This window comes from Ahaetulla prasina, chromosome 7, assembly GCF_028640845.1.
Source record: "Ahaetulla prasina isolate Xishuangbanna chromosome 7, ASM2864084v1, whole genome shotgun sequence".
NCBI classification, from domain to species: Eukaryota; Metazoa; Chordata; class Lepidosauria; order Squamata; family Colubridae; genus Ahaetulla; species Ahaetulla prasina.
In genome coordinates, this window is record NC_080545.1 from 289,499 (window position 1) to 316,210 (window position 26,712).

Here is a 26,712-nt window from a genome sequence, read left to right on the forward strand (position 1 = left end):
AGCATGTCCACCACCACCAGCACTGTGGTGAACCCAGAGGACGGCGGCAGGTCTGTCAGGAAGTCCATGGAGATCGCCCCCCAGGGTCTGTCGGGTGTCGGCAAGGGCTGGAGGAGCCCGGGAGGGGCCCCCGTGGCGGTCTTGGCTTGCCGGCACGGTACGCAGGATGTCACGTAGGCATGTACATCATGCCGCACTCGGGGCCACCAAAAGGTCCGTGTCACCAGGTGGAGGGTCTTGAAGAACCCAAAATGTCCTGCTGCAGGGTTGTCGTGGCACTGGGTCATGACGAGGGCTCGGAGTGGTCCTGTGGGCACATATAATCGCCCAAACTTGAGTAAGTCCTCCTCCAAGGTCCAAGGAGACGTGGGCCCACCTCCGCTCTCCTTTGCTGCGACCAGGCGTCCTGGCGCTGCGCCTCGCACCTGGGCCCGCAAGTCCACTGGTTCCGTGCTGCGGCCAAGGCTTCTGCCGCAGCACTGTCCATGGAGGAAGGGGTCCTTGGCGCAGAGGTACTCTGGCTTATGGATAGGGCATCCGCCCGGTTGTGACCGCTGGGAATGTAGGTCACGGAAGTTGAACCGGCAAAAACAACGACCACCGGATCTGCCGCTGGTTCAACTTCCGAGCTGTGGTGAGGTGCTCGAGATTCCGATGGTCCGCTCGGACCTCCACCTGATGTCGGGCCCTCCAGATGGTGTCGCCAAGCCTCGAATGCAGCCTTGATAGCCAGCAACTCTTTTCCCAGATGGTGTAGTTGCGCTCGGAAGGATTGAGTTTCCGGGAGTAGTAAGCGCAGGGAAAAGTGTGCCACCATTCGTCGGAGCCTGTAGCAGCACCACTCCCAGAGCCACATTGGACGCGTCCGTTTCCACCACAAAAGGCCGGAGCGGGTCGGGATGCCTCAGGATGGGTTCCGTGACGAAGGCTTTCTTGAGGGCTGTGAATGCTTCTTGCTGCGGGGGACCCCACCGGAATGCAACCTTCTTCCTGAGGAGCTGGGTAAGTGGAGCCGTCAGTGTGGCGAAGCCCGGGATGAAGGTCCGGTAGTAGTTGGCGAAGCCCAGCAGGCGCTGAACATCCTTCACCCGACGAGGGGCTTCCCAGCTACACAAAGCTTCTACTTTACATGGGTCCATGGCTATGCCCTCGGGCGAGATGATATGCCCGAGGAATTCTATGGAAGTCCGGAAGAAGACGCATTTCTCCAGCCGCATTGAGTTGTTGCTCCATAGCGTTGCAGAACCAGACCGACGTGTCGAAGGTGGCTTTCCTGGACCGGGAGTAAATCAGGATGTCGTCAGGTAGATAACCACGAACCGATCCAACATGTCTCGAACACATCGCTCATGAAGTGCTGGAAAACGGCGGGAGCATTGGTCAACCCAAATGGCATGACAGTGTATTCAGAGTGTCCGTATCGGGTGCCGAATGCCGCCTTCCATTCGCCTCCTTCTCGCATCCGCACCAGGTTGTAGGCCCCGGAGATCGAGCTTGGTGAAGATCGTGGCCTCCCGCAACCTTTCCAGTAGCTCCGGGATGAGCGGCAGGGGTAGCGATTCCGCACCGTAATGGCGTTTAGCCGCGGTAATCACAGCACAGGCGCAAGTCCCTGTCTTCTTCTTCACGAAGAGGACCGGGGCCGAGAGAGGGACTTTGAAGGCCGGATGAACCTCGGGCCAGGTTTTTGTCCAGGAAGTCCCTGAGGCGGCCAACTCGGGCTCCGACATGGAATACAGGCGTCCCACAGGCAGTGGTGTTGGGCAGAAGGTCCACGGGCAATCGAGGGCCGATGCGGGGTAGTCGGTCCGCCTCCTTCTCGCTGAACACGCCGGGCGAAGTCCGCCAGCTCAGGAGGCAAGGTGATGGCAGTGGTGGGGACGTTCTGGCCGGCACAGGTGTGGCGGATGTGATCGACGCACTGCAGACTCGGGAAAGAGATGGCGCCCGCGACCAGGCCACCTGAGGATCGTGGGTCCGGCCAGGCCAACCCAAGGACCACGGGAAAATGAAGGTCCGCCGTGACATAAAACTGGATCGCCTCCTCATGGTCCCCAATAGCCAGGCGCAAAGGCTGGGTGGCAAATTTAATGGGGCCGGACACCAGTTCTCGTCCATCAATTGTCTCTACCCGCATCGGAGGGTCCACCGGAACCACGGGGACCGCAAACTGGGTCACAAAGGCCTGGTCCATAAAGTTTGTTGTGGCCCCTGAGTCCACCAGCGCATGCGCCTGGAGCCCGTCCGACTGGTTCCCCAACCATATCCGTGTGTCCAGAATCAGATGCCGAGGGGGCCCAGAGTCTACTTCCGCAACGTCCAGTGGGGGCTTAGTACGTGCCCAACCTAGGGTTTCCCCGAGGTCGGGCCTGCTCCGTTTCCCGATTGGTCACGCTGTGATTCGGGGACCGGCGGGCGTGCCCCACTTCGCTTTCTGGGGCAAGAAGCGGCGAAGTGGCCGGGCTCCCCACAGTACAGGCACAATTCCCCTTGGCGCCTCCGGTTCCGCTCCTGGGCTGTCAGGCGAGGTCTGGCCGCTCCCAACTCCATGGGCTCTTCCGCAGCGGTTACAAAACATGGGCCGACCCGGGGAGCTGGTGGTGCAGGGAGTGGGGGTGCAGATGTCAACGGCGGGTCCCGGGGGGTGCGACGGGACAGTCGCCGTTGCAGACGGGCATCGAGGCGGAGACAAAGGGGCACCAAGTTGTCGAGGGTCCGGCGCCTCCACCGGGCCAGCTCGTCTTGCAATTCCTCTGAGAGTCCCTCCTGAACGTGTCCACCAGCGCTGCATCATTCCAGTCAGAGTCCTGGCACAAAAGACGAAATTCGCGATGTACTCCTGCAGGGGCGTTTCCCTTGACGGAGTTCCTTAAGGCGCCTGGTTGCCGTCAGCATTGAACGGGTCCTCATACATGGTGCGCAGGTGCTGCCAAAACGCTGTTGGTCCGCCAGCAGGGGCTGTCCTGGAGCAAGAGGGCGTGGCCCATCGAGCAGCCGAGCCGGAAAGAAGGTTAATCACGAAGGCCACCTTAGCCCGGTCATCTGGGAAATCCTCTGGCCTCATAGCCATGTAGAGCTGGCACTGTCCCAAGAAGGTCGGGAACATCTCAGGCTGCCCAGAAAACTTATCCGCACGGTTATCGGGCACTTGCGGCGAGGAGGAGGTGGGAGGATGGGGGGCTGCAGGCACATTCCCGGCAGCAAGTTGGCCTGCCAAGTGAGCCACTTGCTGCTGGAGCTGCTGATTAGCCGCTTGTAGCTGCTGTAACTGCTGCTGTACCTGCTGCTGGTCCATCTTTGGTAGAAGATGTTTTAGTCGGGGTCTTGGACAAAATGTTCTGTTTCCCTCCCCCAATACTCCCAGCAAAGAGTCAGTCAGAGGCCTCCTTTTCTCCTTTTATTTACATAGATACATGTCCTGGCCACGTCTACCCACGGGCCTGCCAAGTTTCTGGAGATAACGAGGAAATTATAGATAAGGCCAGAATTACTCACGAATATATTCTTCCCTCCATTGATAGTTTGCCCGCCCAAATTCATTGCTTTGTCCAAGACAAAAAACCAGGAAGTCCCGCCTCCTATTTATAGTCTCTGCAGATGTCACTGCATGACAATCATGACTTGGCTTCCTCCCAACGCTGTTTCTGCTGCGCGCGTCGGTCACGCCTCCGCAGCCTTGTATCACTCCAAAACTGTTCTTGGGGCGTTGCCAAATCAGAAGAAGGCTCCAGAGAATCAGGCCTTGCCGGCCCCTCCTCCTCCCTTTGAGTGGGTGCCAGGGAGGGAGAGGGCTCAAGAGAAGCAGGGCTTGCCAGGTCTTCTCCCTCACTTTCTGAATCATCCGAGTCCAGGAGTCTGGGTCCAGGAACCTGGGTCACAACTCCTTCCAATTCCTGCAGAGGACCCTGCCCCTGCCTCATCAGTCCTGTTTATCGACGACCAGGCTATTCCAGTGTCAGCATCAGATGTGGCGAAGTTCTCTTCCAAGGACCGTACCCTCCGCCAGGTGGCCGACTGGGTGAGGAGGGGGTGGCCCCTTGGGCAGTTGGCTTCCGAGTTTCAACCTTACAAGGTCAGGCAGCATGAAATTTCTATCATCAGAGGCTGCCTACTCTGGGGCTCCCGAGTGATAATTCCAGATGAGCTCTGTGGCCGGATCCTCAATGTCTTGCATGAAGGCCACCCAGGCATCGCCCGCATGAAGGCGTTAGCCCGCAGTTACCTGTGGTGGCCAAGGCTAGATGGGGAAATCGCTGAGTGGGTGGCCGGGTGCCCAAGGTGCCAGATCCATAGAGCAGCTCCTCCAGCGGCAGTGGCCACTGAATGGGAGATGCCAAAAAGCCCCTGGGCCCGCGTCCACATAGATTTTGCCGGCCCCATCCAAGGTCACATGTTGTTGATTATCGTTGACGCTTACTCTAAGTGGGTCGAGGTTGTCTCAATGACCTCTACCACCTCAGAGGCACTGATCCATGCACTTAAGAGAGTTTTTGCCACTCATGGTTTGCCTGATGTTTTAGTGTCAGATAATGGGCCGCAGCTAACCTCAGCGGCCTTCCAAGCATACCTGGCAAAGCAGGGCATTCGCCACGCCACTATTGCTCCATTTCGTCCTGCCTCGAATGGCCTGGCTGAAAGGACAGTCCGCTCAGCTAAAGAAGTCCTAGCTAAATTAGTTTCCGGAGATTGGCGAGACAAAATAGCGACCTACCTATTGGCACAACACACCACTCCATGCCCCACGACTAACCGCTGCCCGGCAGAACTGTTGATGGGCCGACGATTGAGGACTGTGTTAGATCGTTTGCACCCTGAGTACTCACCAGAGAAACCCCCTGATTCTACCAGTGGAGCCCGCGCATTCCAAGTGGGGGATTGGGTGTATGCCCAGCATTTTGGGGGGGACCCGCGGTGGCTACCAGGTCAAATAGAAGAAGTGACCGGCCCCCGTTCATACCGGGTTCAGTTGGAAGATGGTCGCATGTGGCGGCGCCATGTGGATCAACTGCGCCGCCGCCACATGCCCCCATCCAATGTACCGAGCAACACAGATGTGGCCGCATCGAATCAGCCACCACCTGTACAAAGCAGAGTCCTGTCCAGAAAACATGCCCAATCCTGATAGTCCACCCACAACTTCACCAGCTGTCGATTTACCTCAAAGGCCACATCAGGACCGGTCCAACGAGTTTCCATCCAGCGCGGCTGAACAAGCCCCAGAAGTTCGTGAAGTTCCTGTGCGGGTCCCATCAACAGCACCTGGTACGGTTGTACTGCGCAGGTCGGAGCGAGCCAGGAGACGCCCAGCCTACTTGGCCGATTATGCTTGTGCAATCCGGGAAGGGAGGGGTGTTGTGTTCGGCTGGAGAACACATGACCAGTAACCAGCAGTTGATTGGTTAACCGCCGATGCTATAGCCGGCGGGAGAATTAAGGAGCTGCTATTGGCTGAGCTGTTTACAGCTCCAATATAAAAGGGCTGTCAGTTTAGAGCTTGCTCGCTTGCTCACCTCAGTTAATTGTTTGTAGTTAATAAAAGAACTGTTAATGGTTCTCCTGCGTTGCCTCACTTCTTGCTGTTGTTTTGCAAATACAACACTTACAGTTTTAGAAGTCTCAGCAGTCTCCAATCTTGCGATCTGGCGATCCCACATGGTGCGATGGCCCGAGAAAAGGGAAAAAATGCTGCCGCCGCTCTAGGGGCTCAGCTGAGTGGTGCTGGGCTCCATGTGAAGTGCAAGCCTCTGTTGCCGCAATCAGGGCTCCCAGCAGAAGTTGGAAAGTTTTTAAAAGAGTTTTGAAGATTTTTGCAGAATTTTTAATCCTAATTGTGCTGATTAAAGAGTCCAAACAATGAAGCTAAGGAGGACAAGGCTCTTTATGGCTGACTGAGTTAAGAAACTGGAGCTCTGCAGGAAGAGGAGGCGTGTTTAAACAAAATCAGCTCAGTCTCTGGCCAGTCAGATGAAGTTAACACCCATTGCTTTGGACTCTCTAAGCAGCGCACAGGAGAAAGCCTCATTCTGCCAGCTGCCATGGCAGCATTATTTTAATTAACTCCCTTTATTTTTATCACTTTGGAGAAGGGATATTTAAGTGAATAAGCAGGCATTTTACATGAAAACCAAACAGTCCAAGGCCTTTTTTCTGCCTGAAACTGATTGATCATGGGGGGAGACAATATGAGAGACTCCTTGGCCTGGCTGAATTTTGGGAACGTGTCCTGGGTGCTCAGCAATTGGTGGCCACAAAGAGCCTTGCCTGCGAAATGGTAACCGGACAGGAATAGCCAAGCAATGATGTGATTGTATCCCCCAGGACCATTCCTTTCCTTTCTTTGTAGAGAGGCACATTTACAAAACAAAACAAATTACTGGATACAATCACCAATCACTTTCTAACGATTTGAGTGGACTTAAAGTCCCAGAATTCCCAGCCAGGGAGTTGGCATACTTAGATAGATGGTGGAAAATTGATCCTGTCCAACTGAATCCAATGAGCATATGAACACAGGAGAAGACAGTCCTGTGGAAGCCATTAATATTAATCTGATTCGCAGTTTCAACCCTTTGGCTATGGCCCTGCCGGAGAACAGGTCCTCTATATCTCATCTGTATGGCAAGGGTTAATTAAAAATTTCCCTTCATGTTCCACTCCAATCTTTTCTTTTGTTTGCTGAACATGTCTAGTTTGCTTAATTCTTCCTCACTTAGTATCTTGCCCTTATTGAGTTTGTCGGGGACGCGGTGGCTCAGGGGCTAGGATGTTGAGCTTGTTGATCAAAAGGTCGGCAGCTCAGCGGTTCGAATCCCTAGTGCTGCCGTGTAACGGGGTGAGCTCCCGTTACTTGTCCCATCTTCTGCCAACCTAGCAGTTTTGAAAGCACATAAAAATACAAGTAGAAAAAATAGGGACCACCTTTGGTGGGAAGGTAACAGCGTTCCGTGCGCTGAGTCATGCCGGCCACATGACCACGGAGACATCTTCGACAGCGCTGGCTCTTCGGCTTTGAAACGGAGATGAGCACCGCCCCCTAGAGTCGGCAACGACTAGCATGTATGTGCGAGGGGAACCTTTAACTTTACCTTATTGAGTTTGTCAGTTTTCAAAATTGAACCTAATATTCCAAGGGAGACCTGGCTCAGGGAGAGGAGGTTTTCCCAGGATCTGCTCCTCTTCATCTAAGGAAATGCATGCAACTTATTTATATGCATCATGAAATATTGTTATAGTAGTATTTTAAAAGTTTAAATGTTTTATGAATAAAAAGTAAAATAGCATGTTAGATGCACAAATGGAAGCTAAAGTATCAGAAATCACGATTGATACTAAACATCTATGCATAATCTGGAGATAGATGCCACCAGAATGTCTAACAGAAACTAGATTCCTAAACTGACAGCATCAATATGGGTCTCATTTTTCTGCTGTTCTAAGCTTCCCGTCCCTACTTTCAGCATCCTGACATCCTCAGCCAGCTGCGCTGAGTCATGAGAAATAAATATACGCCTTTTTAAGGTCTCTTACCCTTGCTTAATCTCCCCACCCACATTGAAACAATCAGCTTAAGATAAATGACAGCTGCATGTCAAATCAACAGCAGTTCAAACAACTGCAAGTGTGAACATTTTTTGCACTCAAGAGATCTCACTTTCAGAGTAACAACTTATTCAAAATGAGTAAATTTCATTATTTGCTGTATCATTTGTCTTTGAAATTAAAATCACAGCTGCTTGGGAAACACACAAACACTGAACTAGAAGACCTCCAAGGTCCCTATTCTGATTTTAGTTTAGTTTTAGTTTTAGTTTTATTTAGATTTTTATACCGCCCTTCTCCCGAAGGACTCAGGGCGGTGTACAGCCAAGTAATAAAACCATACAATATACACATTAAAACAAAAAACTTAAAACCAAGCATAATTATATAAATGGCCGAAATTTAAAACAGTCAATTTTAAAACCCTAAAATTCATACATAGCCCCAATAAAATTTAATTGATTTAAAATTTAATGATTGATTGATTGATTCACACAAACCTGCTAGCCAAATAGTAAAACCAGCTATAGCTTTTATCACTGTGCTGTAGTTTACTGGTGACAGCAAAAGACCGGCAGGCACTGAGTGATGACCCAGGGCATGGCACAGAGATAACACAAACAGCTGGCAGTTCAAATCACCCCTTTATTGCTCCAAATCAACCCAAACACTCCCATGTTTCTGGCAAGTCCTAGAGTAGAGTGATAACAAACCCACACACAAACCTCAAGCAGCCTTTGGCTACAATCAGTCCAGCCCAGCGCTGTCTGCACCAAGGCTGCATGGCAATAAATCCCGAATGTATTTGGCAAAACAAGCGCAAATCAAGGAGTTCAGGGAGCAAAAGATCCAGGTAATTAGTCCAGAGCACCAAAAGGAATGCAAGGACTCTTGGCAAGTTCAAATGTAGGCACGCAATAATTCAGGAACTCAGGGTTTGTTCCCGACAAATGCCTCTCCCCAGAGTGTCTCCTTAAGTCTCATTCCCCAGGTGTGCCTGGTGAAGATGGGTGGGGCAATCTCCTTGCCTGCTCCATCTCTGCTGATCACGCCTTCTCTGCACTCTCCGAGCCTTTGAATCAGGAGGGGGTGGTCTTTGCTCCTCGTCTGAGTTCTGTCTTTCCTGTTCAGCCTGCCTCTGTTCCCCCCACCTGCAGGCCTTACCAATTCCAAAAAGCCTCACCTGGACTGACTCTGCCCTTCCCCAGCTTGACTCGCCGGCTCCAGGCGGTGTGTGGGGAGTGAGTGGGTAGACCGCCAGAATGGGCCAAGCTAGCCCTCCCCTCCTCCGACCCACCGTGCAGGTATTTTGCTTTCTTTAACACCTAGCTGTCCTTTAGTTTTGCTAAAAAATGGGATTAAATGGATCAGGGTAACAGTGTTTCCATGATTTTAAGGAAAAGAGACAGAATTCTAACTCAAGGGCAGCCAGAGAATCTGCAGGGAAGGTCACTGCACAAGGAAGTGGTGGATGGCCGCAAAGGGAGGACAGGAAGTGAGCCATGCCAGCATAGACGAGCCGTGGTGGTGCAGTGGTTAGAATGCAATACTGCAGGCTACTTCTCCTGACTGCCGGCTGCCAGAAGATTGACAGTTCGAATCTCACCAGCTCAAAAGGTTGACTCAGCCTTCCATCTTCCCAAGATTGGTAAAATGAGGACCCAGATTGTTGGGGGCCATAGGCTGACTCTGTAAACCACTTAGAGAGGGCTGTAAAGCACTGTGAAGTGGTATATAAGTCTAAGGCCTATTGCTATTGCTATTGTTATAGACCTGAAATGTTTCTTCTTTTTTCCCTTTTCCTTGCATTTTTACTCCTTTCTATTTTATTTCTTTAACATTAATTCGTATTATATTTTACTACTATAATCAAAAGTCCTAACAAAAATGATAGGTAGATGGCAGATGGAGATATAAACATGAAAATTCAAATATGAAATTTCAATGATATGAAAATTCAACATGAAAGAAGTTGCTTTTTTCCCCCATGGGGTGGGGGGGGGAAGGAGGAAGGCTTGTGGCTGCCCTTCATTGCTGCCTCCTCCTAAGTAGATATTTTCCTGAGCCAGGGAAGTCCAAGGAAAAGGAACACATTCTGCCCACTTCGGATCCCAAAACTCCACATCTCTAAAAAGCTGCTGCGCTTGCATCAAGCTATAAAACATTCCTGTTGCTTTTTATTTATTTATTTACATTTATACCCCGCCCTTCTCCGAAGACTCAGGGCGGCTTACAGTGTGTAAGGCAATAGTCTCATTCTATTTGTATATTTACAAAGTCAACTTATTGCCCCTAACAATCTGGGTCCTCATTTTACCTACCTTATAAAGGATGGAAGGCTGAGTCAACCTTGGGCCTGGTGGGATTCGAGCCTGCAGTAATTGCAGGCTGCTGTGTTTTAATAACAGGCTATCTTACAGCCTGAGCCACCACGGCCCTTTTAAGCCTGCCCAACCCTGATACTTATTACAGCCACCTTTTATTCTGTGAATGGTGAACTTTTCAGGATCTTCTTGATGCACAGACTGATGGGAGTTCCCGATGGGCAGCCCTTTCTCTCCTGACAAACGCAGCCCAGCCAACAAATTAGAGAATGATATGAACTAATTCCACCCCTTCACCACCCATTTGCTCTTAATGGGCAGAAATGTGCCCTCACTGTGTCCAACATCTGTAGGGTTTCTTCCAACACTCGAAGGAAAGGAATATGTAGCCCAGCCTCCTTCTCTCTCTCTCTCTCTCAAATCAAGTTAACGGTACAAAACAAAAGAAAAATCAGGAATAAAACACATCGTGTCTGCCTTGAAATGAGTGGGAGGAAATGGTGAGAAAATACAGGCCTTTAACTTTTATTTATTTCTTGTTCCACTCCACTTCCAATTAAATGGCTGCCAACAGCACTCCCTGAAGCCCAAAGATCTGCTGAAATAAAATGGCTCTGAGGCCTTCTGAAGTAGCAGAAAGATGCGGACAAGCAACCCCCCTACTTTACAGGGCCCACGACAGGAAAAAAAAGCCGGGCTTCCAATCTATTCCTCGTTCAGCCCCCATTGTCCAGGCAGGAGAAGAAGAAGGACACGTTACCATCCATCTTTAAAGGTGATGGATGGTGGCACCGTATTTGTCAGTAGGCACAACAGTTCAGGAGCCAAAGTGGTTCAAATGGCCACAGCCTTATTGCTTGCTCACAATCTCTACAAGAATCGGAACTATTAACCGTCAATAGATAAGAGTCAACAGAATTCAAGGTGGGCTGGACTGAGATTTTTGTGGCCCTGAATGGACTCAAGACTGATGACGTCCCTCAGGACATCTCCCACAGTAATGTTGCTTTTGTGATCATTAATCATTCCAAGAAAATGACTACGAAGTTTATAAACTAAATATGAGTCAGCCCTCTCTACAAAAAAGTTAAATATAATTTTAGGTCACATCAAGACAAATATAATTTTTAATTCATGGGAAGTAAATAATTCTACAATTTATACAACAGTCAGTTTCCACTATTACGGTAGGTTTCAAACAAGTGGAAGCCACTAGATGTCATCAGAGAGAGGATTATGCATTGCTTTGCTGCCATCTATTGGCCAACTGGAATGTTGTTCCCACTTCAAGAACTACCAGTATGTCCAATTGGGGTTCCACATTTTTTTATAACTTTGAAGACACTGGAAATAAATTCAAAGCATAAGGATTATCAGGGGCCTAGAAACAAGGTTGAAGAAATTGAAGGAATCAGGAATAATTAACCTTAAGAACAGAAGACTGAGGTAGATTAACTGCTCCCCAAGGCTAATCCATACTGTACAGAAAGTCCTGATAGCTGAATTAGTATATATATTCACTTTCTGAGAAATTTGGAAAAGAGGCAAATAAATAAAGTTCAAATGCTATACTTTCAGGATGTTTTAAATGCCTGTGCATTTTGCTGTTCCTGTCTTAATCACCACCACCCTTAAAAAAAAAAGAGCAACACAATTGTAAGTATTACATATTCACTGTGAAATCCCCCCCCCCCCGCCAACAGCTGCCCATTTGCTGGAGCCCAAGAATTGGAGCCAGGGTTGCATGCCCCCCGCCCTGCCTTCCTGCTTGGATATTGGCCAGCCTCCAGAATCACATACTCTGACCTACAGGAAAGGAGGGGGGGGGGCTCTCCAGAGTTATCGGCTAAGGATATAGAGCAATATATTATGTAGTGAATTATCCTTGTTTCCTGACACAAACTGCAATTTCCACCTACCTCACATTTCCGGGTGCTCACGGTTTTTAGGGTGAATAATTCACACTGTGTTCCATTTGGGAAGCTGCCAGCATCAGCAGGCGTCTCGGTCGGAAATAAGTGAGAATTGCAAGATGGACTTAACTGAGAAAGACTTGCGAGGAGAATAAATTAAGGAACAAGAGAGGACTACAAAGCAGGTAGGGCACATCAGCACCATCAGAGGCACATGGGCTCATCTCCCTTCCCCCCACCCCACCCCCGCTATAAAAACTGATCAGAGGAAGGAAAAAGCCTCTGAGACAGTACATATAATTTGGGTCAGTTTATTAATCCTGTATAACATCATTTATTAAATTGATATGCTGCCCGATTCCCAGCCACCCTGGCAATTGAAACTAGTTAAAAACACTTATGAACCAAGAAGAGTTTAAAAAACACAAAGGACAACACACGACAAAAGGACAACAATGGCAAAGAAAACAAACCTGGATGGGAACAAAAGAGAAGGAACATCAGTTGTTCTAATGTGCATTCTCTCTCTCTCTCTCTCTCTCTCTCACACACACACACACACACAAATATATATTATACTATTATAATATGTATGTATATTTGTGTGTGTGTGTGTGTGTTTTCTAAACTGCTTCCTTTGTAATAAGGAGCATAACAAATGTTATGGGTTTTTTCTCTCTCTCTGGACCTATGATTTGTATTATGTAGCTATTTGTATTTGTCCCTTGCACGTTTTAACCTGATTTATGTAAAGTATATAAACTGCTCACAGCCACTTTCAATTGATGTGACATATAAACTCAATAACTAAATAGACAAATCTTTATTTTAAATCTACCGGCATCTGCAGAAAGCATCTATAATTTTTTAGCTACCATTCTTCAGGGGGATGGGTTTTTTTCTGTCCTCTAATTGGATTACTGTCTGCATGTCTGATCTGCGTTTCATGTACATTTGTCAAACTTATTGTTATTGACAAATATCTGTCTTAGGGAAGCTTCTTCCCATGAGCAACTCTGTAAAAAGCCTACGGATACAGATACAGGAAGCTTCCAAGCCAAGAGTTAGTGAAGTTGCTTCCTCAAGGAAAACTTTGCAGAGCCCCCTTGGAGACTGTCTGCCCTCTGGGTGGCTTCACAAATAACTCATCTGCAGGCAAGAAGCCTCTCAGGCACCCGGGAGACCCTTCCTCAAGCATTCTTCACTCCCTTTCTCTGCAAAGGCTGCTTTGGCCGCACAAGTCACCAGAGAAGAAGGAGCATATTTCTTCCAGTTCCATCACAAGGCAATTTGAAACATTAGGTAAGAGTTTGCCGAAAAGGAGACATTTCTGTAAAGGAGAAACAAAGCCTATTATATAACGATGACCCTAGAGTCTTGTCAAGAGCTCTCAGGGCAGATTGAACAATCTTGTACGCTATATTAGACCAGAAATCCGTATCCACATTCAATTTTCAAGCTATTATCAACCATGAGTAAAACTGGTTAGAAGTATTTGGGCAGAACCCTATAAAGAGAAAAGCATTCAGGAAAGTGTATCTAGATAATCCACCCATACACTTTATACATATGTGTGCAAACCACACAAGAGGCAGTTTGAAGTTGTGATTTAATGAGTTTGATCAGTGTGTGTGTGTGTGTGTGTGTGTGCGTGTATGTGTGTGTATGTGTAATGAGAGCCAGTGTGTTGGTGATTAAAATGAGGGTCAGCAGAACAAGGTCTAGTCCTTCCTTAGGCATTAAAGCCAGTTGGGGGACTTTATAGCCATCTCTCCTTCTCTCTTTTAGCCTATGCTGTGAAGTAAAAACTAATCTATCCCTCTACCAACCCACAATGGACCTTTGGTTGCTTAGGACCCTCATCCTGCAGCCACAATGATTTGGGCTGATAGCATAATATGCGCACACATCGTCTGCTTCTCTCAATACGGTTCAAAGTATCTATTTCAAACTTAATCTGAAATGATATTCCGCTCTGTTTTAAGTACCGGTTCCTTGGCATCAGTGCAAACCTTCAACATTTCACCCTGATATTTAAATAATATTCAAAAAATTTGATTAGCTGCAGGGACCATCCAACACAATTCGTTCTCAATAGCTGTTCTAGGTCAGATACACCAACTCCCCCCACTGCATTTGTACAAGCAGAATAAATATGCAAGCAGATGAGCTGCACAGCAGCTGCACAATAAGTCACAACTGTCACGCAGGGAGCTTCTCCACGGCTTATTTGCCTTCCGTGTTGCTTCTGCAGCCCAAAGGCCTATCCCCTGAGGTTTGCAGAAAACCGGGCATGTGGTCAAGGAATATTTTTCCTCCCTGAAAGAAGCTGGAAAAGAGCTATAATAAGGGAGCAAATACTTTAAGCAAGCAGAAGTGGTTTTCCATCCTTCCCTTCCCCTGGGGAAACCCATTTCTTAAAAATTGAGCATGTCCTAATGGCTGCAAATTGCTTTCCGAGCTCTCTTGTCGTGCAAAATGAGGAGAAGCAGGAGCCCGGATTCAATCAGGCTTCTTCCTAGCAGCCCTGAGGGGAGCTCTCTGTGATGCCCCTGCTGAACTCAGGCTCCTCGGAAGGGATGAAGCCGACCGAGACGAGGCGGAGCACACCGTCAATCCGGATGAGAATGTCAAGCCTTCGTTAAGTAACTTTCCAGTAAAGGCCGGAGCTGCAGTACAAGTTTCCACCAGGTGGTTTCACCTTAGAGAAAGAAAAACAGGAAAAGATTCAGGGTTTAGGCATAATGCTGACTTCTTCAACCTAAAAATTATCGTCATCGTCATCACCATCTTCATCGTCGTCGTCGTCATCATCAGGCCCTGATGCCCTATTCCTTATGTCAAACATATTCAACTCATTTCACGTTCTATTTGCAAAAAGGAGGGAGGAGTCTTTTGAAGAGATGAACTGAAGGCAGGCGCTAAAAGAAGATTTTTGTCCAAAACGACCACACAGCCCTAATATTACTCATCAGCAGGAAAAATAACATTCTCAAACTCAGAAGCGTCAGCTGGAAGTCCATTTCACAAACTAACAAACCAGTGGCTGTTTGAATTATTTGTGACCATGTCTTCAAGTCAAAAGATAATGTATTTATTTCTCTTTCTGCCTCGATGTTACAGCACAAAACATCCCATCCTGATGGGTGATGTGTCCTGGCTACTTTTCCACTTTAAGGATGTGGACAGGCCACCAGAACCACTGGTGTGACCCAGTGGTGAGAGTGCAGCATTGCCGGCTGATTCCGCCCACTGCCAGCAGTTTGATCCTGACCGGCTCAAGTTTGATTCAAACTTCCGTCCTTCCAAAGTGGGTTAAATGAGGATCATTCCCGATTGTTGGGGGGAGGGAAATATGCTGACTCTGTAAACCACTTAGAGAGGGCTGTGAAAGGACTATGGGGCAGTATATATGACCAAATGTAATTGCAATTGCTATTGATGTTCAGCCCTTGTTCCTCTTCATCACCAGGGAAAACTAGGCTAAGGACATAAACAGGGCTGCGAGGGAGGTGTAATATTCTCCACTCACAGTTTCCCCCAAAAGATAATAGAAGAAATGCATGAGTTCTGAAAATCCAGTGAAAAGACAATCCTAATTGCAGGAGCTACCAGATTTCAGTGGGGATGCAAAACTCCCATATGCTTCATCGGTTTGGATTGTGACAGTGAGCCAGAGAAGATCTCCACCGTTTCCAAAAGTGCTTCCCTCTTTAAAATCAGTAGATGCCACCGGGTGCAGGAAAAGCGCACGGGGACACACACACACCGCACCCCCTTGGGGAGGTGCCTGCTGCGTAGTCCTCTAGGACAAAAGGACAGATGGGCTGCAGGAAGACCGTGGGTGGATGTTTTAGCAGTTGGAAGGAACTGGCACAGAACTACTTCTTCTTCGGAGAGCTTGGGGGGCTCTTATGAATATGAAAGTCGTTTCCATTACGGAGGAAAAACCATTTGATTGATTCATGCAGAAGGAATGTCTCTCCTTCATCCGCCTCTCCTTCCAATTCATTTTGCCTATTGATTTATTGTCTGAAAAGCAGGACTTTGTAGGAGTTGTGCTGATTTTCGGATCCACAAAACAAAGGAGCATTTCAGTGTCACCTTTGTCATTAGAACAAAAGAAACGGTAGATAAAATCAGACAATAACTTATTAACAATTGTTATAACCAAATTCCATATGCATATCTCTTCTGGAATTCACAGGCTAAAAACTCCCATATATTTCGCTATATAGTTAAAGGAATATATTATAATCAGAAAACCAAAGAACATTTTGTAAATTCAATTAACGGTGGCAAACATACCCTACAACTTTTGAAAAGCCATTGTAAGAGACGCCGTCCAATCAGGCTTAGTTCCTGAGCCTGCATCCATGCACTTTTGTGAGCAGTGTTGGTGACTTGGTTTATCGCTGCTTTCTTGCAAGGTACTTTTTTTTCAACTTCTCTCTTTAGTCAACAGCCTAATTCCCAGGTAATCCCCATTCAAGGTTTAATCAGGGACGACATACTTAGTGTCCGAGGTTGTCTGGGAAGTACAGCCACCTTCGTCCTACCTGCCTTTTGTCCCGTTCCCCACATTGTCAAGGTGACTTCCGCAATATTCGCAGGGAGAGCACGAGTCTGCCGGTATTGTGGTCACAGAGCTAGACTTTAACTTTTCGATGATCTCCTGAGTCAAACGTGACCCCGAGCCAAACCCTGGTGCACGCCGAGATATTCCCTCCCTGGGCGTGAGGCCATGGCAGAGGCTGGCAGGTCCACTGCTTCTGGGCTTCTTCCACCAATTAAACGGAACTGAAGCTTCTGATGTGTTAAATGCACAGGGAGCTGCCAAGGCCCCACACAAGGAGCTGATTCAGAAGTTGGCCCATTCAGCAGGGGGGGAAACGATCCAGGTCCACTTCCGGGACTTTTCAGATGCTTGAAATATACAATCTGGGAACTCCTTTTAGGCACCAGTAGCTACAACGACTGAAACTCAGACTTTTTTTTTTTAACCCTCCTCCGTTTCATTCCTTAAGAGTTAAAAGTTTTGACCACATGGTTCAGGCCATATTTGACTTTTTTGACACATACTCCATACACACACTCAAATACTAAGGGCACTGCAGGACTTGTTTTACAGCTTTCCTGTCGTACTTCCTTGCCTGTGTGATTTGATTTACACTCTCCCAGGATTCAGAGCCGCATCCGTACCTGGGGTTCTTTTTCAAAAGGTCCACTCTGCAGCTCTGCATATTCGGATCTTTTCCTGTGTAAGGTTGAAAGTATCTAGGCGACATTTTGATGAGGTTGATATTGATATATATATACAGTATATATATATATATATATATATGTTTTCTGAGGTTTTCACGGGTGTTTGTATATAGGTCTTTGGTTGTTCGGGTTTTCTCCCGTGTAAGATTGGAAGTGTCTTGGCGACGTTTCGACGAAGTCTCATTCGTCATCTTCAGGCTTCAGCTTCGTGCTTCTGGGAGCAATGTGTGATCGCAGCTGTTTCTTTCTTTTAACTGCTAGTGGGGGTTTGAACTGATTGGGTAGGAGCTTGGCTGTGCTCTGATTGGATGGGGGTTACCAACCTACCAGCCATTTGGAAACCCGCCCTTATTGACAAACGAGTCCCTAACACGAGGAATGACACCAGACCCACACTCACAAGGTCCACACAGGATGTCACCACCGCACATCCACCCAGAAAACAGACCCAAACCCACACTGATCATGAAGCACGACCAAGGACCAGAAGCCAGACTGCAGCTGCAACATTAGCCATTTCAAACCCCTCCAATCCATTCATGCAGCAGACTGACACCCACTATGAAGATGTAGCACGATCACAAAGCCAAACAACAGCTATGCAGCTCACCAGCTCAAATCCCCCTGCAGCACAACCAAGCCCCCACCAACACAGGACACACCCCCATCCAATCAGAGCACAGAAAAAACCCCATCCAATCAGAGCACAGCCAAGCTCCTACCCAATCAGTTCAAACCCCCACTAGCAGTTAAAAGGAAGAAACAGCTGCGATCACACATTGCTCCCAGAAGCACGAAGCTGAAGCCTGAAGATGACGAATGAGACTTCGTCGAAACGTCGCCAAGACACTTCCAATCTTACACGGGAGAAAACCCGAACAACCAAAGACCTATATATATATATATATATATATATATATATATATATATATATACACACACACACAAACTCACACTTTAGCTTAGGGATGAAATCCAGCAGGTTCTGACAGGTTCTGGAGAACCGGTAGCAGAAATTATGAGTAGTTCGGAGAACTGGCAAATGCCACCTCTGGCTGGCCTCAGAGTGGGGTGGGAATGGAGATTTTGCAGTATCCTTCCCCTGCCATGCCCCCAAGCCACGCCCACCACACCACGCCCACAGAACCGGTAGTTAAAAAATTTGGATTTCACCACTGCTTTAGTCTCAGGCTTCGTGTTTACTGAGCCCCATATATGACCCATTAAATTTTGAAGTCAATACAAACGTCCAGTGACCGAATGCTTCTCTGGGCAACTAAAGAAGGTCATATATCAGTTTCACCAAACTGACTCTCTCCTGCAGCTCCAAAACGGTTGCTTCCCCCATTGCCCGCCCCCCCCCCCACAATAGGCCAGGGTGGCCTCTGGTTCGATGCAACAGATCCCAATCAATCATGCAGTTTCCATGTCTCCTCTGAAAAACCGTCCCCAGGGCCTCGCCTGAAGATTCAGCTGTTTGATGTGGCAAGCGTAAGAAGGCATGGGTGCAAGTGACAGGGCATGCCCCCTCATAATGTCCTCCTGAGCCTTACGTGACTGTAAATACCACTTATTATTACTGCCTCGACCGAGATTAAAACAAGCACATTGCATCCATGCATGCATAAATGTAATGGCAAAAGAATGTTAGGATGAGTAGAGTTGTGCGTTAAAAACATGAGATCCTCACTGCAGACAACCGCAATTACGGGAGGTTACCCTTCAGGCCACAGAACTTGTATGCCGTCTTTCTAAAAAGTGATCTGATGAAGTCAGAGCAGCCCCGAGGTGACTGCTACACGTAGATCAGTTTGCATCGGTTATACTGCTAGTAACCCGTTCGGGCATGTAAATTCAATACTATACATTAACCCTCGATAATCGCCCAAGGCAATGGTTAGGGAAAGAGTCACGACAAGATGGAATGTAAAGTTATTTCCAAAAATTCTAATATTTACAAATTCAAGAGCCAAGAGCTCTCAGTGTAACTGAGAATGAATAGCCTGACAATTAATGAGCTTTTTCCTATCTCACAGTTAACATTCTACAGTTCTTAAATCTACATAAAACAAATTTAAAACAATAGTTTAAAAAGTTACATGTGACAAAAATACTTTCGGAATGAATATCTCACATTTCACAATTCATTGTCAATGAAGCAAGTTCCAATAATAGGTCACTGGATATCAACTATTATATTAAAAAGTCCATCAAGCGAAAGAACCATTTTATCATTAAATGGAAGACTTTGTTTTACATTCTTTGCCCTGCTTTTGAAAATACATGTACTGAAATATTCAGCCAAAATATAGGGGGCTCCCTGAGTTAAATTCAACTGGTTGCCAGATTCCTTATTGCTTTGGTGACAACAGCACAACCCACTTCCTGCGAGGCTGCTTGCTTGTTAAAAAAAACACTGTCAATCCAATCTGCAACCTTGTAATTGCTGAGTGGTCTCCCATTCAAACTCTAGTCAGCCTTGTTAGTTCAGCCGGATGCATAGCTGAAATCATGTGAAGCGGCCATTCAAACACACTTTGGAAAAATGAAGTATACTACGGACAGTTTGTTTGAATCCTGTGTCCAAAAGATAAGTCAATATGGTCGTTATTCTGTCCTCCAGATGTACAGTTCCAATAAAGCAGATTAATTGAAGCCTCTTAGTACAATCCAATTCATGCAGTGGAAATTCCTTGGATGAAACTGAGATTATTCCTGGGCAAGACAAGTTTCACATAAGGCTTAAGGGCGGGTCAGAGGGCACTCCAATTTTAAGGATATTTCCACACAGCCAAATAAACAGACCCAGCCTCTAGGCATGTGAGGATCCCTCAGTTGATGCTCAGGGCTTCCCGAGACTCCTCCAGCCTCCCTTCTGGCTACCTTAATGGGGAGCATCAGAGTCCCCATTTTACCAGTGCTTCTCCACCCCCCTGGCTGCTACGAACCACTCCCCCCCCTTTTTTTTTGCAGTGAGGAAGAAAACCCCACTCGCTCGATTAAATACTGATTCACCACAGCTCTTGACAACAGAAAGCTTGGGCAGAAGCAGTTCAAGACCCATAAGCCCCGTCTCCCAGTGGCTCTTCCTGCACCGGGGCTGAGCAGGCGCCTGGCAAGATACAGAAGCTCAGTCACCGTGCGGAAATGCAAAAGATGGTGCCAATTCCTGATCACTACAAGGGCCCTAAACAGACCCTCCATCTTCACAACAGCAGAAAAAGCAGATGTCCCCTTGAGGCAGCTTCTGTCAGGTAGCCACCATGTGAAGGGCAGCAGAGGTTATTCTTCAGGAGATGCCAGACCTGTTCTTCTTTTGGCAGGCCTCCCTTTCTGAAAGCAGAAAACACCTGAGCTGCCAACAGGGTCTGGCTCAGATGCTAGTTCTCAGTTTGTTGTAGGAGGAACCACTCATTTGGAAAAAGACAGAAGTTTTTGGATGAGCTTCCCTTCTCCCTGGCAGGCCTGCCTCCCCAGCGCAGAAGGCCGGGACTACCGGCCCCAGCAGCAGCAGCCTTTGGCTGGGGCTCAGAAACACCCCAGCAGGCCAGCCTGTCTCAGGGAGAATGCCCACTGTCTCCCCGATGCAGAACGAATGACGCTGGATGGAACAGAACGACCAACTTGGGAATGTGTCAGTTGCTCTTTCATTTTGTTAATGATTGTTAATCTACAAGCTTTCATTAATGTTAGACATTAAGACATAAGCAGAACTCTAATGAGAGCCAGTTTGCTATAGTGGTTAAGACATCAGGCTAGGCACTGGGAGACTGGAAGTTCTAGTCCCCTCTTTCTTAGCCATGAAAGCCGGCTCGGGGACTTTGGGCCAGTCTCTCTGGGCCCAACTCACGTTACAGGGTTGTTCTGCGGAAAACAGGAGGAGGAAGGAAGGAGTATTAGATACGTTTGCCGCCTTATTTATAAAAATAATAAAAGTGGGGTACAAAATCTAAAAAAATATTGTATAACTTTCAGCTAGTGGTAAAACATGAGGCACTGAGTCAAGGGTGTGTTATAGGAAGCTAGCCAGGCCTGGCAGATAACCCAGCAGAATGCAAAAATGCTAACAGAGATTTTATTCCATGGCGTTTCCATCTCCGTTTCAGCCCAAGAAGAAAAGAGCCAAAATAGAGTTAGTTCAGCTATTTAATTGGAACTGATTGTTGAACATTATGATGGTACCGGACTTGAAATCAATCGTTTTTGTGAATCGTCTGATTGCAGCTATTATTCCCAGCAAGGGTGAGAAATTCTGAATGGCTGCTGGGATATTCCTAAGCCCCTGTAAATGTAGAGATCAGGAGTTACGGGTGTGAAGAGAGGGAAGTCGAGAGCTCGATCAGACCGTCTTCTTCCCAGGGACAAACTTTGCCATGGGTCCCTATCCTGAGGGCAGAATCAGCCCCAAAGGAACATTGCACCGGCTGCCCCAGGCTCGTGTCTCATCTGGATGAATCAGGCTGCCAGGCATACAAGGCTCATGAAGGCATTGCCAGTCACAGCCAGTCTAAATGGATGTATATTTCCAACAAAACAATGGCATTGTAGAAAATTAATTTTTCCTTCCTTCCTTCCTTCCCCTCCCCTCCCCTCCCCTCCCGGATTACAAGGCAACCTACAGAGCATTCCTGCTCCATCTTTTTATCCAGGCAAAGTCCGTGGGGTTGAGAGGATGGGTTTGGCCCAAGTGATGCCCTGTGTTGCATTTTAGAGTACAGAGGGGTTGGTTCCTTGGCACCCTAATTGATCCACTGCGTGGTCTCCTCTATTTCCAACTTTTTCTGCCTGCTAAGCAACAGTTCACTTGCTAAAGTACCATTACAGCTCCTGGGGTATTTCTTGCAAAACATTAACATATATACCAAACATATATATCACGTGCTCTTACATTGTGTTTAACCCCAGGAATACTGGCATAATACACCAAACCACAAACAACATGGGCTGAAAAAAAAAAGTTAAGGCTGAAATTTATAACAGTATGAAAATTCAACCTCTCAATATTTCACTGATCTTCCTCTCAGAAATCTTTAACAGCCTATTTCCATAATTACAATCAAATGTACTTTTTGAGTTTCTTCTACCCTTTTCCTCAAGTCTTTAGAGATAGCCTAGTTACTAAGTGAAGTTTTTAATTTCTTAGTGAAGAACTGAAAGTAGACAAGCAATTATTCTACATCTGTATGGGGAATGTTAACAATTTCTACAGTGTTCGGTTGAAGCTCTTATTGTAAAATGTAAAGGCTGCAATATAAAGCGAAGAATACTTTTTATCTCTTTATAAAAGAATATATTATTCCTCTTTGGTAACATCAGTAATAGAACCAGTTGGGCATAGTTGTTAAGGCATCAGGTTAGAAACTGCGAGACCATGATCTCAAGTCCCAATTTTAGGGGCAGAAAGTCTGCCGGGTGACCTTGGACCAGCCACTCTCTCTCAGCCCCAGGAAAAAGGCAAGGGCAAACCACTTCCAAAAAAAACTTGCCAAGAAAAGTGCAGGCAGTTGCCCAGGCAGTTGCCATGTGTCAAAACACCCTCTTGAAGGGACAAAAGAAGCCAAACGTATTCTGAACGCAACCGCCTCCCTCCCAATTGCTGACAAACTCTGAAAAACAAGCCAAGATCATGTTGCCATCCTCAACAATTACGTCAAAAGGGTCCCACCTGCACCGAGTACTGTTCAGCTACCGCACTGGAGGCAACCCTTCGTGGAATGTGTCCCATACAATTTTACTCAGCTGAAAGCATCCAGCTTTCTTTCCCCTGCGGCTCATGCACAAAGAATTGCAGTCAGAACAGCCAAATCTCGTCTGGATGTAAAACCAACAACCAGCCGAGGCCCACAAATAAATATATTCAGCATTGCCATCTAAGAGAGTCAGACTCTGCCTTCTCTCTTCAGGATCCGCCTGGCTGAAGTCAGTGGATGTCACTCCTGATGATCACTCCTGGTCAGCAAACCTCATGTGGCTGCATATTCTCAGGACAATATTCATCGAAATAGGTGGCGCTTCCAAATGAACGCTGCTCTTTTGACCTTTAGTCCCACCTGTTGTCCACATAGATTATACCACACTATGTAAGTCCGCCCCCCCACACACACTGAAGCCATTGGGTGGCTTCAATGAGAATCCAAGGAATAAAAAATTGAACCTAAAACAGGTGAAAGTGAATTGTTGCAAGGGACAGGGGACATTACCAGGTTTCTCCTGGATTTTAAACCAAAATTAACAAATAAGCCAAGAGCGCACCTGTGTGTCAAAGAAGCCTCTTGTCAAATTACATCAAGTCCCCAGGACTCAGCAAGAAGTTGCAGGGGGAGAAAAGCAGGGAGAATCTCCCATCCTGAAGGAGGGAAAAAAACCAAAAAACCGCCAGCTCCGTATAGACCCAAAGGCAGAGTGGGTTCCCCGCCGTCCCTTTTCCCTTTGGGCAACGCAATTCAGCTAGAAGCTTGTTCATCCTCGGCGTAATTGCTGCCTTTTGCTCCTTCGGAAGAGGATTCCCCCGCTCCAAGAATCCAAGCCCCCCATCCCCCCCCCACCTGCTCCTCCAGCCGAATCTGGGTTCCGAGGGCGAGAGGCAAGGGGCGGGGGCGGGGGCGGGGGGTGGGGGTCTCGTCAAGGGCGCCACTCCGGCACAGGAGGCGAAGTTGGCTGGCGGTGGAAGCAGCCCTGCTGAGCGGGAAAGAAACGCTGCGCTTCCTCCTCTCTCTGCGTCTCCTAAGGCAAAGGTCTCCAACCTCGGCAACTTTAAGCCTGGTGGATTTCAACAGCTTTGCTGCCTGGGGGATTCTGGGAGTTGACCACGTCCACCAGGCTTAAAGTTGCCAAGGTTGGAGACTCCTGTCCTAAGGCATCCGGACCCAAAGAAGCGCCTTCGCACTCGGGCTGGACGGAGCCTCGAGAAGCGCAAAGGCGGTTAACCGAAGCTTTGCCGAGCGGCCGGCGCGACGGTCCCCACTCAGAAAGCGCGCCCTCCCCGCCGCCGCCTTACCTCTATGCGCCAGGCGCAAGCGGGGCTGCCTGGTGCCCGCCGCGTGGCCTCCACTCCAGGCCTCCAGCAGCAGCCCGGCCAAGGTCAGCAGGAGGAGGTCTCGGCGGGCCATGCCGACTCCGGAGGAGCCCGGCCGCTCTGCCGCCCAAGGGGGCTCTCCGGCCGGCGGAGGGATGGGAAGGTCCCGCTGGCGCCGGTCCGGACTCCTCGGGGCTCCCCCGCCTCTACGCATAGCGCGGACGAGGCTGGCGGAGGGCGTCGGGGGGGCCCCGCGCAGCCAGCATCTTCCCGGCTCCTCTCGGCCGCCTCCTGCAAAGGGGAAGGAGGGCGGCTTGCGTAAGAGCCCCGTCTGGAGAGACAAAGCCAGGCGTCTCTCGCGCTGCCTCTTCCCCGGCAGCTCCGCCGCACAGCCGAGCCCGCGGGAGGAGGAAGGAGAGAAGACGCGGCCGCTCGCCGGGACCTGCCGGGGAGGGGGGCTGCCCGCTGCTCTCCCCGCCCTCCGCGCCGCCCTCCCCGCCGAAGTTCGCCCGGGGCGGCCGCCTCCCAGCCACGTGCCGAGACGCCCGCCCGGGAGCCTCCCTGCCTCGCTCTCCCCCGAGGAAGGCGACGGAGGAGGAGGAACGGCGCCTCGGACCCCCCCAACCTTCCCCCGCGTCTCCGCGGCCGAAGCAGAAAGACTGGTGGGACGGGACGGAGCCCACCGAAGAAAGCCTCCCCGGGTTGGCCAGGAGGTCTTGGGGGGGGGGACCCAGGCCGGGATGGGGGAAAGTTTCCGCTCCGGGGGCGGCTCGTGGGAACGCAGCTCCGTGGCGCGCGCGATGAAGAGGCTTCTTTTCCTTTCCATTTACTGCTCCCCTCAGTTTTGACCTTAAGAATAAAAAGGAAAGGAAACAGAGCGGCCTGGATCGTTTTCCGAATGGAAGGCAAGAGAAGGTGGCAACGATGGGGGCGCCCAGCTGGTCAAGGAGAGACCTTCAGGGAGAGGATAGAGACGTCGGCGGGGCCTCGACAGCACTTGATCCAAGCAATTCACTTGGAGATCCCAGCACTGTAGATCGGCTGCAGACCTCAAGGGGACGATTCAGGATCGAAATGGCAGTGAAAATGGACTCTTATTGGCATGCAGCAGAAGGGCTGCCGAGTCTGGAGGAGCCTGTTCCGTTATTTGTTGCAGGGGGTCTCCAACCTTGGCAACTTTAAGACTTGGGGACTTCAACTCCCAGAGTTGCCAAGGTTGGAGACCCCTGATTTGTTGGGCTTTTACCCGGCCTTTAGTTTTGTGTAACTCCAGAGGCGCCCATAATGCTCATCCCTGGCAGGTGGGCTGGGCGGACTTCCCTCCCACCCAGAAACAGAAGCAGCTGTCATTAAAATTCTTTCCTGAGGCCTAGATGGACAAAAGCATTAGAAAATCGTCTTTTTAATTGGTCAGATGATAATATTTTATTTCTAAGTTGCCATGCTATTTCCTCACAATGTCAGTTTAGGTTATATTCACCTCCATTTCTTTCATTTTAGTTTTTATACGCTATAAGGCCTTAAAAGCACCCATTAAAATTCCTCATTTTTAAAATTAAGCTGGGGAAGAGGAATGTAATAACCCATCAGTTGAGCCTCTTTAGATTTTAAAGAGATTGACTTACAGATGCATTTGTGTTTTACATGTCCAAAACAACTAGTTTGAAACATTATTTAGCCCAAGCAATAGAAATTAGCCTCAATTTAATTTAACCCAGCAATGGTTTCCAGAGATCGCTTCTACCTGAAACAGTATTAGAAATTTTTTGTCAGGTTTTTCCACCCAGGTATTCAATCTGTTCTAAAATTTTACTTGTGCCTCCCTAGATGTAGACGGTATTATAAGAATAACATTTAACTAGCTAGATGCTGCCACATGCGTGGGAATCATTTTAGATCGTTATTCATCATTTTTGCTTTTTCCGATTCCATCCCCCTGTCCGAAGCTAAATTCTGGGAAAAATTGGAAGCCTCCTTGATTGACAGATGCTTCGTTTATTGCTTTAAGTGATAGAAATGTAATCATTACATGAAGTTGGGAACTCAATGGGAGTGAGAGCTAAAACTCTTTAACTTCAGCTACCACTTGCAACTACTAACTGGTTACAATCTGCTTAGAAGTTTCAGTGCCTGCTTTATTTGCCCCTTAAGATTCAAATAGCCATAACCGACTTTTCTCCCTGTGTATCCCATCTCTTGATAGGAGGGAGAATATGAGAAAGGAATGGGAGGGACTGAGCTCTCACGCTGATTAGTGTTCTTTCTTTAAAAAATGATAATAATAATTAATAATTAGTAGGGCTTTCCCGGTTGAAATGCAAGCATGCGCCAGGGGGGCAGCCTTCCTTCAGGCTGGGAGGAGGTGCCCAGAGAGGGCGTGGGACTGGCCAGCCTTCCATTAGATGCTCACAGGCACCTGCAGAAAATCTGAATTCTACTTTCCCCCTTTTCTCTTCCTAGGCTCTCATCAGATTTGCCTTAGATCCCTTCAAGAAGCAGCTGTTCAGATTGAAGTCTTCTAATTGCCCCTTTCCTTACTATCCGCTTCTCAAAAGACTGAATTCAGGATCTCTCTGTGAAGGATCACACTTCCCGCAACAGTCACCTGTTTTCCACAAAGCCAAAACAATGTTGCCTCAGTTACTGTAATTCCAGT

The 26,712-nt window shown here is 48.2% G+C and overlaps 1 protein-coding gene across 1 annotated transcript in view; it reads right to left on the reverse strand.

Annotated features, from left to right (window-relative positions):
• The window catches only part of SEMA3E (semaphorin 3E), a 141,900-nt gene extending 117,328 nt beyond the window's left edge, over positions 1 to 24,572 (reverse strand). Inside the window, exon 1 of the mRNA XM_058190450.1 lies at positions 24,039 to 24,572. Within this exon, the coding sequence (XP_058046433.1) occupies positions 24,039 to 24,270 (232 nt within the window). The 5' untranslated portion in view covers positions 24,271 to 24,572. The remainder of the gene's footprint in view (positions 1 to 24,038) is intronic.
• Positions 24,573 to 26,712: the final 2,140 nt, after the last annotated feature.